Source organism: Triticum urartu, chromosome 5 (assembly GCF_003073215.2).
Source record: "Triticum urartu cultivar G1812 chromosome 5, Tu2.1, whole genome shotgun sequence".
NCBI classification, from domain to species: Eukaryota; Viridiplantae; Streptophyta; class Magnoliopsida; order Poales; family Poaceae; genus Triticum; species Triticum urartu.
The window spans coordinates 510,962,515-510,976,935 of record NC_053026.1 but is presented as its reverse complement, the minus strand read 5'-3'; the positions used below and the strand labels follow the sequence as shown (position 1 = coordinate 510,976,935).

General features: G+C 47.0%; 3 protein-coding genes across 3 annotated transcripts; 1 reads left to right on the top strand and 2 right to left on the bottom strand.

The window, feature by feature from the left end:
• Positions 1-430: 430 nt before the first annotated feature.
• LOC125510216 (glucuronoxylan 4-O-methyltransferase 1-like) lies at positions 431-2,025 on the bottom strand. Its single transcript, XM_048675316.1, has one exon. It carries the CDS (start codon positions 1,708-1,710, stop codon positions 820-822), a length of 891 nt encoding a protein of 296 aa, XP_048531273.1. The 5' UTR covers positions 1,711-2,025; the 3' UTR covers positions 431-819.
• Positions 2,026-3,542: 1,517 nt separating this feature from the next.
• On the bottom strand, positions 3,543-4,284 carry LOC125556494. The gene is made up of 2 exons (XM_048719221.1): positions 3,711-4,284; positions 3,543-3,622 (listed from the first exon to the last, which is right to left on the bottom strand). The coding sequence occupies exons 1-2, from the start codon at positions 4,222-4,224 to the stop codon at positions 3,576-3,578; spliced, it is 561 nt and encodes a 186-aa protein (XP_048575178.1). The 5' UTR covers positions 4,225-4,284; the 3' UTR covers positions 3,543-3,575.
• A 3,956-nt stretch (positions 4,285-8,240) lies between these two features.
• LOC125507257 (ethylene-responsive transcription factor 1-like) lies at positions 8,241-8,813 on the top strand. Its single transcript, XM_048671898.1, has one exon. It carries the CDS (start codon positions 8,241-8,243, stop codon positions 8,811-8,813), a length of 573 nt encoding a protein of 190 aa, XP_048527855.1.
• The last annotated feature ends 5,608 nt before the right edge of the window (positions 8,814-14,421 follow it).

Here is a 14,421-nt window from a genome sequence, read left to right as displayed (position 1 = left end):
TTTAGGCTAATCATAGTGGAGTATCATATATTAGTATCATGCATATCATACTAGTGTATGATACCATCTTCATTGTGCATAGTAGTAGTGTAGATGAGCCTATCTTATTTATTGTCTTGCATGATAAATAGTAGCATATCATTTATTATGATGCGGTATCTACCTACGTTACTCTAACCTTCTTGTTCTTCTGTAATTATCTATCACATCATCATGTTTGCTAGTCTTGAATGCATGATACCAGCTAAGATACCATCACTATAGCCTTGATACCGGCTAAAAAACCACCACTATAGCCTGCCTTCCAAAAATATGCAAGTAGCTAGTGCTTATAATATATATATATATATATATATATATATATATATATATATATATATATATATATTCATCACTGGTATTATCGCTTCAAACAAAACAAAAAATCCCATTGTCCTCACTCCACGTGCATCTCGATCTCTTTTATTATGAGCCACACAATACAAAAGCAAAATATCTGGCCAAAATACTAATAGAAACATTGCAGATAATTACAACATATAGTTTGCATGATACATGCTCCACTCTTGATCAACTACCAGGAACCATGGAGCTAGAACCACCGCTATCAACTGCATCCGCAGATGGAAGGAAAATCACACTGATTTTCTCCGGACTACTCGATCGCGAACGCTCGTTTCTCGATCTGACGCCATTAACTACCTCCAATGGTGTATGGCATGACCGTCCTTCAGGCTTCAGCATGCGTGTGTGTCCTGATCAAGGTAGGTGTGCGGTCCTACTATAATGAAGGAGGATAAAACGGGTAGCCGATAATAATCAGTTCTGAGGGCAGAAGGGCGTGCCGGGCTTCTCCCGGTGGCTGGGGATGACGAAGTGCCGGATCCTGCCGACCTGCTCCGTGAGGTAGGCGTCGCACAGGAACGCCTTGGAGAACCTGTCCTCCACCGTGCGGTCCACGTCGTGCACGAACACGTCCGTCGCGCCGTCGCCGGGCCGCCGCGCGCGCGCCGCCATGCCGGCCGTGTAGATGGCGCCCATCCTCCCGGGCGCCTCGGGCGTCCACCCCGTGGGCGCGTCCACCATGATGAGGTCCCACTCCACCTCGTGGAACACGGCGGGGAGGCCGCGCAGCGCCAGCCGGCACGAGGCCTCGGCGGCGGCGGCGAGGTCCGGCTGCGCGGTGCACCCCGGGTGGTCCCGCAGGGCGATGAGCTCGTCGGCCTCGGTCAGGCGGGTGTCGTAGGTGACGTGGTACGACTCGAGGCCCGGGTGCGCGGAGCGGACGGAGGCGATCCAGGACGCGTCCTCCTCGAGGAACACCGTGCGGCCGCCGTGGTTGAGCGCCGCCCACATGGGGCTGTCGTGGCCGAGGCCGAACACCAGGAAGTTGCAGGGCGAGCGGCGCTGCAGCACGCGCAGCGACACCCCGATCTCCGCCGCCGTCTGCTGCGGCGTCACGTTCGACGTCGCGTAGTGCACCAGGGCCTCGGCCACGGGCGCCGGCAGCTTCGAGCACGACCCGTCGCCGCTCAGCCGCGAGGCGGCGCCAGGGCCACGGGAGGAGGAGAATAGCGTGCGGGCGGAGAAGAGGAGGAGGAAGGCGGCGAGGGCGGTGACGAGGAGGAGGCGGTGGCCGGCGACGCCCTGCAGCTTGGCCTTCATGGCGGCGAGGTGGAGGGCCTTGCGGACGTGCGTGGGGCTCGACATGAGGAGAGCTCGTCGGTTCTTCTCGTTGCGCGCCCGGCCTACGTGGGTTCTTGGGTCGTGAGAGGTTTATAGGCGAGGACGATGGTTGAAGGAAGGAGAGGAGAGGCGACGGAAGATTGGTAATGGAGGATGGCGAGGGGAGGGCGGATGAGATTGTGATGATGGGGTTGGGTGATGAGGACACGAGACCTGCAGAGTTTGGTGTAGGGTTGGCTTTCGGATGGACGGGCGGATGGATGCGTCCTTTGCGTTGTGGGGCGCCCTTTCGGTTGAGAGGACGCGACGCGTTCATGCTAAGGAATGGGCCGAATGTCCCGTGTATTTCCTGGGTTTTTCCCCCTTGAGATATATATGGTACTAATTATTGTGCTTTAAGTACGAAGTAGACGTCCTGAGGGATGGATGTCGGCCACGGTCTTATCATCAGTTTAGATATGAATTTTGTTTGGAGAAGCATTTAAATAGATATTACTATCACAAGCATTGGCTTATCGTTGTCTTGATGTATTTGCGAGAAGGCCCATAGAAAGACACAAAAACGAGAGTTTCATCTTGGTTGTCTGCAGGAAAGAACAAAGACCCAGTGTGACACTCGGTGACCATTCTTGCTCGATGTTATTATTGACAGCTTGGATCCATGAGAGCTCACTATGCATGATTGTCAGTTTACCTGGGCCGATAAGGGTCCCTAGTGACTTCCTCCGGAGCAGGTCGACCGCTAGATCCAAGGCGCCCAACACGGTGATGGTAGAAGCACCAGGCCAGGGGGATGGACCGGATTGCGGCGGCAGGCGAGGCCAGGAGGATGTCATTTTGCAAGCTGTCACAATTTTGATACATGGTCTTGAGCCCATCTTGCATCCTAAGGCCCCGCTTGGAATGTAGTTTTTCTGCCACCCCTGTAATCTTTTACACCTGTATTATACCAGCCTCCAACCAAATACATTCCGAAGGGTGGTATTTTCTCTCCGGTTGTAATATGTGCTTGGCTCTCCAGGTTTCAATCCACTTGTAAAATATGCGTGAGTACACGCATATTCAACAGCACAGACTACACAAGCAATTTTCAATACAACTGCACTTCGACACAAATTGGACAAGTATAAAATGAGCTAAAATTTTCATTTATATTACAATAGCACAACATCAGTAAAAAAATCATATTTTTGCAATCTTCCATTTGAAAATAGTTCCGATAACTCATAGTGCTCAAAGTCAGTAATTTAAATTACAATTCTATTGAGGCATACTTGTCTTGTCTCGCTAGCATGGTACATAACCAAAGTTAGGACTCGGCAATTGTTGAATCGGTGTGCGTCTAGACATAAAATATTTCTGAAAGATTATGACTGCTTCATGGACTCGGGTAACTACAGAATCATGCGAAAGGGCGACCTGAAAAAAAACATTAGCTATATAATGATCACTTTGTGCTCTAAGAATGATACCAACCACGGATGTTGAGAACAACCATGCATGTCAAAAAGATTAGCACAAAATCCTGAATTACCAAGGGGAGCCAGATGGTGCAAGGTAGCCATAGCATGTCACTCAAGTTTAAAGTAACTGCATTATTTTTCAAGAAACACCGATGCAGAAACAACATGGCAGCAATATAAACAAAATCTTGAATAAGAAAAATGTTCTAGGCAGCAACAAGTCTACACATGTCTAGAATATTATGTTGCAAAGGGGGATTGGAACATCAGCACCAACAATATAACTCTGAAGCTGAGACCATTTGTAGAACCCCAATAAACAGGGCAAGCAATCATGCAATAAACAGAGCAAGCAAAAATGAAGATTGGGATACATTCTATTGATTAACCTAGCGAAAATAAAAGGAGCACGTACAATACCTTTGATCAGAGCACCAGATTGATTGAAGGAATAGCACCAGATGAAAGCCGAGCTGCAAAGGAATACTCGCTCAACTAAGCCTTACAAACTTATCTTTAGTGGGGAGAAGAAATGCAGAAAACCAAGATAGTGGTACTTACAAGGAGGAGGCTGAGGACTAATCTTGTCGACTTCCTTCTTTAGCCACATACCCCGCAATCTTGAGTTGTAACCCAGGAAAATCTCACGATTTGCTGCATCCTTGAAAACATCAGAGGCAAAGATTTTGACCTCGTCGGGAACATCATCCATGTCATTCAAGACCTGCAAGCATTCTGTAATTGAGGGTTGTTTTCCTTGCTGTGACACTTTTTCCTTCTTGGAAGCTTGATCTTTCTTGAAATTCACATAAGCCATCATGGAATCTTCAAGCCGCTGTACAGATGTGGCACCTTTTTGTTTCTTAGTTTTTTTCCCTTTTGCACTTGATTCACTTATTTGTGGTTGATCGCCATCAGCATCTTCACTGGCTAATTCTTCCTCGTCATTGACAGTGTTCTCTCTTTCATCCACATCATCTAATGTAGGAGTATCATTGATGTCAATTATTGAAGAAGTCCTTACGTTGTCATCTCTTCCATGTCTTGTATTTTTCTTGCTAGTGCTTGCAACCATCTTATCCTTCGCTCCAAAGTTGCTACCTGTTTTTGTGCCAATCGGAGGCTTCCTTGATGTGAGGCAGTGTCTTCCTTGCGCAATGTGTCCTTCATAGAGCACACCCAATGCCTCGTACAATGGAAAGCTCTTTCCTTCATACATTTTGAGCTTTGGGTCCTCCTACATAATTAATAGAAAGGTGTGAGCAAATCATGCATAGGCATGAAAAGTTCATGCACATATAAGGAAATCAAAAGTTAGAAGGAATAAAAACTTACTGCAATGATCTCTTCCCATTTTTCAGGCGTGGTGTTGATCACACATGCAATATCATTCCATGATATTCCAGAGCGGTTGACTATCAACTTGATATTTTTGTAGTGCTTTTTCAACTGAGCTTCCTTATCTTGAACCTGATCCTTGGTAAACCTTGCCTCTGGATATAAATTGTTCAGTTCCTTGACAACTTGATTCCATCCTTCGGTAGTCCACCCATTTTGGCCACGGTAATGAGATAGATTGTACTCTGTAAGTACCTCCACGAGACCTTTCTCATACCTTGCTGTCCACTTAGCCCTATTTTGCGTCATATTGAACCTATGACAATGTAACTTTAGCAATAAATCAATACAAGAATCTGATCACATTAAGCAACATAAGAATATGAAAATCCAACATCACATTAAGAAATATAAGAATCTGAAAATGCAAAATCACATCAAGTAATATGAAATGAAACATTAACATAACTCAAATGTTGCTAATATATAGGATCGATCCTAATAACATAACTCAAATGTCATCCTTACATAACTCAAATGAAACATTAACATAACTCAAATGTCATCTTTATATCTCAAATTCCACATCATTACAATAAATTACTTTGACAGAATAAAAACTTAAATTATTAGCTAGTAGATCTCCGTGAAGATCTTTCACTTCGAATTCTTTGATAGTCCGCCCACATCCTGTTGGCAATTTCATCTCTCATAGAATTACCAATGTCCCTTTGATTGCTTGAGGATGTAGGAACATGTCGAGGTCTGTCATCTCCATCAGGAAGAGTGACAAATAGAAGAGGGTCAATTTGCATTTGTTGCGTATCTAGCCATTGTTCATCACCTCTGTGACTCCGGATTATATTGTGAAATACAGCTGCCGCCATAGGAATTTTGACTTGAGTGTCAATTGGGTAATGTGTGCCAACTTTTAAAATAGGAAATCACATTTTCCATACACCAATTGTACGCTCTATATGGTTCCGTAGACGGGCATGCCTTAGATTGAATAATTCTTTGGGGTTCTTTGGACGAGGGCCACCTCTACCGAAATCTTTTAGATGGTAACGAACTCCACGGTACGGAGCTAGAAACTGTGGTGTGTTTGCATAGCCTCCGTCAACCAAATAATACTTGCTCGGAGGTACATGGAAGCCCGATTGAATAGCAGATTTCAATACTCCGGCATCTGAGGCAGACCCCTCCCAACCAGCTGACACATAAACAAAGTTGAGATCGAAGTCGCAGGCGACCATCACATTTTGGGAGAGGGTCCCCTTTCTATTCCTGTATGGAGCAGCCTCGTTGGATGTAATGGTCATGGGAACATGAGTCCCATCTATTGCCCCTAGGCAGTTTTGCATTAAACAAGCTATGGTTACTATATGTGTTATACTAAGGGAGGATATAAATTCCTAAAGTACATAGCAAGGGATGGCGTGTGCCTCAAAGAAAGGCCAAAACTGGGGATTTGTTGATATTTTCCAATGAGTATCTAGCGAACTATGCTTGATAAGGTCAAATGCCAATGATCTCATAGCGTTGAAGCATCCATTGATATGCCTATGCACCGTTTCAGGACTGTGCTGAAACCTATCAGTCAACGTATGATAACTCGCATTCCTGGATAGCATGTACATAAACATCCCTAGTTGCTCTTCAACACTGACTCCTTTTGAATTTTTTAGAAGATTTTTGGATCTAAGATGGTCACATAGAAGTTGGAAGATATGGGATTCCATCCTAAGAATATCAAGGCACCGTTGAGGGTGGCCATCCAATATTTCTCGGATATACTTAGCTCCCGTAAGAATGGATGTGTTCACTGGAATCTTTTCCCTCCTAGAAGATATACAATATATTGTCGGGAAGACAAGAAACATCATCTCCTCCTCCTCCTCCTCAGAATCAGTACATGACTCATATCCATCATCATGGTTACTTGTATCCATTATCTAGCGAGAAGAGATTACAAAATAAATACCGTAACTCTCCTTCAAAGTAAACACAGTAGTATATATAATCTATGTTATGACATTGGAATAAAAGGAGCACTAGCACATCAAGATAACGAGATTAGTGTAACATGAAAAGATATTACCATACTTTTATTGATTGATGTAACAGTCGAGTATAGATGTATATAGACAAGCACATGCGCAAAACAATGAAGAATAAATCAGTGACACACACACAAGCTGGACTGAATGCTTTTCAGTTTATTAAGTACCTTCAGTTCTGAGCTTTAAATGTCAAAAGAGCTTCACAGAATCTTGAATCCTCCAAATCACTCTTAACAGTTCTGCATTGCACAAAGGCAGCAATGAGCCAATGATATCAGTAGCAATAATAGGTGTTGCAGTTATATAACTTATCAAACAGGCCCAGCTTAGTTAGCATTCTATTTGCACAACTGGACAAAGAAAACAGATGAACTATTCATAAACCCATGGAAGTTTATTGGACCCTGTTCATAAACAAATCATTGGACCATTGTTCATCTGTTTGTTTATCAGTATTTCTAGGTTTACATCAATCTGAACTTCGACAACAGCTAACGAACTGAATTCTTGTGAAACTTTGGCAGCAGCTGTTAACTGGCAGGAGGGTTCGGGCTAATCATGACCAAGCAGGACGGCCACGTCGCCAAAGGAGTACTCCGCCGCCGGTTGAACGGGGAAGGGGCGGGGAGGGATGGCAGAGGAGGAGGAGGAGGAGGGAGGATACCTTGGTGGAGCAGAGGAGGATGAGCGATTCGCCGTCACGGTCAGGTCACGGCTGCCGGCCAACGTCGCCGTCGCGGCCAGGAGCGAGTCGCCGTCACTGTCGCGGCCAGGAGCGAGTCGCCGTCACCGTCGCGGCCAGGAACGAGTCGCCGTCGTCGGCGCGCCTAACCCCCGTCGTGGCCACCGTCTTCTGCGCCTCACCTCGTCGTCGTCGCGAACGCCGTTGCTTGACCACCTCGTGGACACCAGCCCCGGCGCCTCCCGGCGGCGCAACTCGATCTAGGTCTCGAGCGAGAGGCGAGGTGGGGAAAAACGACGGCCTCTGGTCTGTATCGGATACCGGCCTGATACGGGTGTAAACGAGAAAACCAGTGTAAAACTTACAGCCCAAAAACGACATGCCAAGCACCAACGACAGGCCCATCCGTTTTTATTTTACAGGGGTATATTTTACAGGTATATTGGGCCCTAAAACGAGGAACCAAGCGGGGCCTAAGAGCATCTTCAACAGATGGTACAAATGTAAAAATAATTAACTTTTGGACCTTTTTGGGGTAAAAAACGCTGCTCCAACAGACGGTCCATATGCAAAGAAAATTGGACCGCGACCTCCTTGTGATGTAAAATGCAACACCTCGCGATGCAAATATACATCACGAGATGAATCTGGTCCAAAACCAGCCGCCGCCCGCGAACACCCAACCATCACTTCATTTCCGTTCCCGACCGCTCGCCCGTCTGCCGCCGCCCCGCCACCTCACCGCACGCCGCCGGCATCAGACCCGGCGCCGCTCCGTCCCCCGCCGCTATTTCCACGCCGCCCCGCCACCCGCCCGCCGCGGATCCGGCCCCGCCACCCGCCGCTGTTTCCACGCCGCATCGCCGCCCGCCCTCCCCGTAGCTCCGCCCCGCAGATCCGCCATGCCCGGCTCCGCCCGCCACCGCCCCGCCCGCCATCGCCGCCCCGCAGCTCTGCCACCACTCCGCCCGCCACCGCCCTGGCCGCACGCCGCTCCACTGCTCTCCGATGGTGCCGAAGGGCAAGTCGGGCTTCTTCGACGTGAGGCAGAAGCCCTCCGGCAACTGGGGTGTGGAGATCTCCGACGCCGCAAGGCATTGGTGGATCGGCACGTACCCCTCCGCCCACGAGGCCGCGCATGCCTATGACGTGGCGATGTGGCGTGCCGAGAGGCCTCGGTCGCACCTTAACTTTCCAGAGATCGAGAGTCGGGCGGAAGCGGAGATGCTTGTGCCGCAGGGCATCAACATGAAGGAGATCACGACGACGAAGAAGAAGAAGACGAAGAAGCCGTCGGTTGTCGTCAGTGCTGGCGAGACCGATGAGGAGGCGATGGCGAGGTTTGCTTGGGAGCATCCGGAGTATGTCCAGGCCGAGATGGAGTACTACTGGAAGCGTGAGGCAGAGCAGAAGAAGAAGGGGCCGAAGAAGGAGGATGAGGCCGGTCCCTCGACGGTGATCCCCATCGAGTCCTCTTCCGAGGAGGATTGGGCAGACTTCTCGGAGGAGGAGGAGGAGGGGTGCGACGACCCGACGAAGGAGGAGTTCTGGGAGCAGTTCCGTAGCTCCGATGAGGAGTAGTTTATCTAGTAGTTTGAATAAGTAGTAGTTGAAGTTGATCTATGAAACTATGTTGAATGGACTAGTAGTATGTCGTTTTACATCTTCATTTTGGACCATCTATTGGAGTTGCTCTTTTGGACCATTAATTTGGACCATCTGTTGGAGTTGAGCTTTTTTCGAAGCTCCAAAATGCACTTTTTGGTGGTCCAAATTTTACATCTCCGGTTTTAGATCGCCAAATTTTGGACCATCTATTGGAGATGCTCTTAGACTTACAATAGCATACCGTGGTAAATTGACCCTCCCATACAGAGCATTGAGTTTTGCAATAGCAACAAAACTACAGTTTCAACAACACAAAAATTAGGCATGAAGCAAGTACTATTTGAGCCACTACCAACGATGATGTTATGCGGAACGGGGAACACCATATTTGTAGATGATGTTTCTGATGAACTTGGCAGAGTTCTCCGCCTCGGCCTTCAGTATTGGCCTCAATCCACTACAACAAGAAGATGTGTGAAGGCTCCAACGAGCATATACAATCTCATTTAATCCACCTGTTGACATTGACAATGGGTGTTTTGAACCATGTCACTAATGAGACACATGCACACACCTTACGATTGAAATTGGAGGAGTTGTTCGGACACCTTTGACAAGATAAACAAGTTGTGAAGACATGAGTATTTTGCTACATTTGTTTTGACGTGCCTTTCATATATCTCCTGATATTCTTGATGGACAATGGTTATATATCCTCCTTGGTTGGACAATGGTTATATATCCTCTCCGTATAAGGTTTCCCACGAGGCGGAGTCATCAATCTAGAGCAACAAAAGGGTAGAGTCAAAGAAACACTACAAGAAAAACTTCCAAGACCAAGTGTTAGGTAGTTTGGCGAGTGCATTTTATCGAGAACTCGGCAAACAAGGCCTTTGTCGAGTGCTTAGAGAAAAGGCTCGACAAAAAAATCACACTCGGCGAAGCATCACCATTGTCGAGTACCATCTAGAAGAGAGTTGGCAAAACGTTGCACTAGGCGCCAAATGAAGCCGACGGTTGACAAAGACCAAGCACACGGAGAACACAGTGGCACGTGTCCGTGGACGCCGTTGTTGATAGCAGAGTGACAGTGTTATCCCCTTGCCAAGTGCTCGACATAGAGCACTCGACAAATATTTTATTTTTCTTCTATTTATGTGTTTATTCTATTTTATTTATTTATTTTCTTTTCTTTGTTATATGCTTTCTTCTTCTATTTACTTTTCTTTGTTTCTTCCTTTTTTCTCTCTTCTTTTCTTATTTCTTTCTTTATTTCTGTTCTTTTATTTGCTTTACTTCCTTCTCTTGTGAGAGCGCAGCGACCGCTGATTCATTCTTTGCCCTTCAAAAACAATTAATCAACATGCACCATTACATGTCTTATGTTAAAATTTGGCATTTTCAGTGTTCCTTTGCTATATTTGAGTAATTAAGTGCATTTCTAGGCATCTAATGGATATAATTCAAATTTGGACTACATGTACATGAAATAGTCGCCATAAATGAGTTGAAAAAAAAATCCTACTTGTGTCCTTGAGTCTATTTTTAGGACGTGTGCAAGTAACTACTAGGACTTCCATACACAAAGGGGCCAAGACTCAATCACTGGCATAGGGAGTTATTGTCATTTTAATTCTATAAAATGCAAACGAAGCCAGAAATCATAAGACTTGGCACGGTGTTAGGATATGGCCCTTAGAGGTTGCGGTACAAATTTGAGAATCTTCTCTAAAAGTTGTCACACATACTGCTTATAAACCGGATCCACTCCAAGGAAGGAACTATGTTTTGACAAGGAAAGAGGGCAGGTTTGCATGCAAAGTGACCATTGATTCATCCATTTGCCTTCAAAAAATTTATACACTGAAGATACATCATTACATGTGCCATGTTAAAATTTGAAATTTTCCTTTTGAGAAATGTAGTAGAAAACAAAAATAAAATCCAGCCTACGTATAAAATCAAAGATCACTATGAAGATGCAAAGAGGTTCTGGTTCAGATGTTGATGTAGACTTGATGTAGATTCCCGCAACTATGATTAAACCTCACAACCATGAGACTTTTTCTCGCATTCGAGGATCAAAGGAATGATCCCTCTGTCGATATCCACGCGTACTAAATCAGCGATCCGGCAGAGCTTTGCCGTCCAGAATGAAGAACTACCGGAGTACTAGATGTATGATGAGTAGCCTTATGGTGGGGAGAAGATTCCTGAGAGAGAGAGAGAGAGTGTTACGGCATATCTCTCTCAAGGTAGTTTTGGTGATTGATGACAACATGTTTGCGGACTAATCATGTGCTTTGAATAGTTCACAGATTCACCCCTGGCACGAGACGTTTTCTTCCCTTCGGAGTGTCTTTCAAGACGGTGTAGCTCTTTCGTTTCTCTCTCGGTGGACTAGTTGCGTAGAGGGCACCGTTCTATCAAGAGGGGGTCCGCTGGGGTATTGCATGGGTGGAATCAACACGTACACATCAGCTTATCACCCTCCAAGCTTTTCCATTCCATTGAAGAGATCTCTCCACTTCTCTTTGTCCTGTCTGGGTCCCAGCGGTAGTACCGCGCAACCCAGCCGTAGTACCGCTGAGGAGCCACAAGCGGCAGTACCGCTTCACAGCGGTAGTACTGCCCGTGACTCCACATCAGTAGTACCGCTGGGGTGCCTGGCACCACCGCCTCGTCCTCAGCCTCTTTGGAGAGATCCTCTCTCTCTCTCTTCTGTGTCCCAGCGGTAGTACCGCACTACCAGCGGTAGTACGGCTGAAGGGTCACAAGCGGCAGTTCCGCTCCGCAGTGGTAGTACCGCCCGTGACCCCGCCGCCGTAGTACCATTGTGCTGTCTGGCTCCTACCGCCTCGACTCGAGGGCTCTTTTTCTCGTGTCGGGTTTTGCGGCACTAGTTGCGGTTGTAGAGAAGGTAGTACCGTTTCAGGAGCGGTAGTACCGCCCTTACCACCGCGGTAGTACCGCGTTGAGTCCTATTCCCTACTAGTCTTCTCTGCGCGGCAGTGCCGCTGGCTGGTGCGGTAGTACCGCTGACCTAGCGGTAGTACCGCCCCCTCTTAGCGGTAGTACCGCCCTGTGCGGGGCTGGTTGGTGGGGGCAACGGTTGGATTGTTGCCCCCGCTATAAAAGGGGGTCCCCTTCTTCCCTTTGACCTACCTCTTCCCCCTCAAGCTCCATTTATTGCTCAAGCTCCATTAAATGCTCCAAGCTCCATTTTCGCCCGATCTATCTCTCTAGCCAATCAAATTTGTTGATTTGCTCGGGAGTGGTTGAGAAGGCCCCGATCTACACTTCCATCAAGGGATTTTCGATTCCCCCACTCATCCCTAGCGGATCTTGTTACTCTTGGGTGTTTGAGCACCCTAGACGGTTGAGGTCACCACGGAGCCATAGTCCATTGTGGTGAAGCTTCGTGGTTTTGTTGGGAGTCTTTGATTAAGTTGTGGAGATTGCCCCAACCTTGTTTGTAAAGGTTCGGTCGCCACCTTCAAGGGCACCAATAGTGGAATCACGACATCTCGCATTGTGTGAGGGCGTGAGGAGAATACGGTGGCCCTAGTGGCTTCTTGGGGAGCATTGTGCCTCCACACCGCTCTAACGGAGACGTACTTCCCTTCAAAGGGAAGGAACTTCGGTAACACATCCTCGTCTTCACCGGATCCACTCTTGGTTATCTCTTACCCTTACTTGTGCAAGCTCTTTAGTGTTACTTCTCTTGCTTGCTTGTTTGCTTGTTGGTACTGCATCATATAGGTTGCTCACCTAGTTGCATATCTAGACAACCTACTTTGATGCAAAGTTTAATTTGATAAAGTTAAGTTAAAAATTGGTAGTTGCCTATTCACCCCCCTCTAGTCAACCATTTCGATCCTTTCAATTGGTATCAGAGCCTCATCTCTTTTTTAAGGACTTTACCGTCCAAAGAGTATGGTTGATACCGTAGACGGTGTGGAGGAACACTCCTGTGTGAATCCGATCCCGTCTACGGGCGATGGGGGAACCTCGGTCTCTCGTGAGGAGTTCAATGTGGCCTTAGAGACATTGAAGACCTCCATGACGACCGAGGTTGAAAGCATGTTTACTAAATTTATTGAGGGGCTTAAACTTTCCACCGCACCGTTGAAAGTGGGTGATCCCACCGACAAGGTGACGGATGTTATCCCGACAAGGGGGAAGCTAGTAGTGAAAAGGCTCCGTCCTCTAGTGGTAAAAATGGCACCAGCATCTTTGCTCATGTGGAACCACCACTTGTTTATGGTGGACTGGTTCCTTCTACTCATTTAAATCATGTCGGTCCTCCCCCTAAGATTGTGAAAAATGAGGACTTTGATTCTTGGGTTTATCGCTTTAAACGTCATTTAAATCATGTGAACACTAACCTTTGGAGAACCATTGAAGAAGGTTTCTATCCGCATAATTCAAGCAACTTCACTCCTCGAGAAGCCGCGGACAATCAATTCAACGAGAATGATCTCTTCATCATCCAAGATGCAATTCCACCCGAAGACCTACCTCATCTTCGTCCCTTCGCCTTGGCCAAATATGCATGGCATTGTGTTGTCTCTCTCTACCGGGGAAGCGCAAGTATTCAACGCTCCAACTATGAAGTGGTACAAGATGAGGCCGATGAGTTTGCAATGAAAGAAGATGAAGAACCCCGTGAGCTTTATCGGAGAATAACCAAACTCGCGGTCTCACTACGAGATCACGGGAGCAAGGACACGGATGACAATTAGATCAAGCGCAAATTCCTCAAGGCAATGATGCCCTATCACAAGGCCATGTCCTCCGTCATTCTTCAAAGACCGGACTTCCACACTTTGACCTCAAGCGAAGTGTTGGATGAGTTTGTGGCCATGAACATTTTGGACAAGACCGCCAACAATGTGGTGCTTCGTTCTCAAAGGGCAAAGAGGCCTAACCTTGCATTGAAGGCCAAGCTCACCATTGAAGAAGAAGAAGAGGAAGAAGAGGAGAGCAACCCCGAAGATACGAAGTATGCATATCATGAACACATGGCACTTGCTTTAAGGCAATTTTGGAGCTAGAAAAACTCGAGGCCAAACTTTAGCAAAAACAACTCAAGTGGCACGAGGGGCAAGCAACGTGTAAGGACTTGCTACAATTGCGGCAACGTGAGTCATTTTGTTGCGGAATGCCCGTATGAGAAGAGGGAAGACAATGGTGGCAAGCTCATCCGAAAGGACAAGGCCAAGTCGTTCCCCAACAAGAGCAACTTCACCAAGAAGACGCCTCCCAGGGCATTGGTGGTACAAGAAGAGTACAATGAGGATGATGACGATGATGAAAGTGATGAGTCGGTTGCCATGGCCTTCGTTGCCATTGCGATGACTCCACGGGTGTCTCTCTTCGACTTACCCAATGAGAGCATCACCGCCAAGTGCCTCATGGCTAAAGCCACCAACAAGGTAACCCCCAACATCAAAACTACCATCATTAATCATCCTTCTTCGACGGATAGCATTGATGAACATGAGGGAGCTAATGTGGAGGCAAATGAGTTTGAGGCCTTTATGGGCAAACTTAAGGGTAAATCCAAGAAGCACTTTGT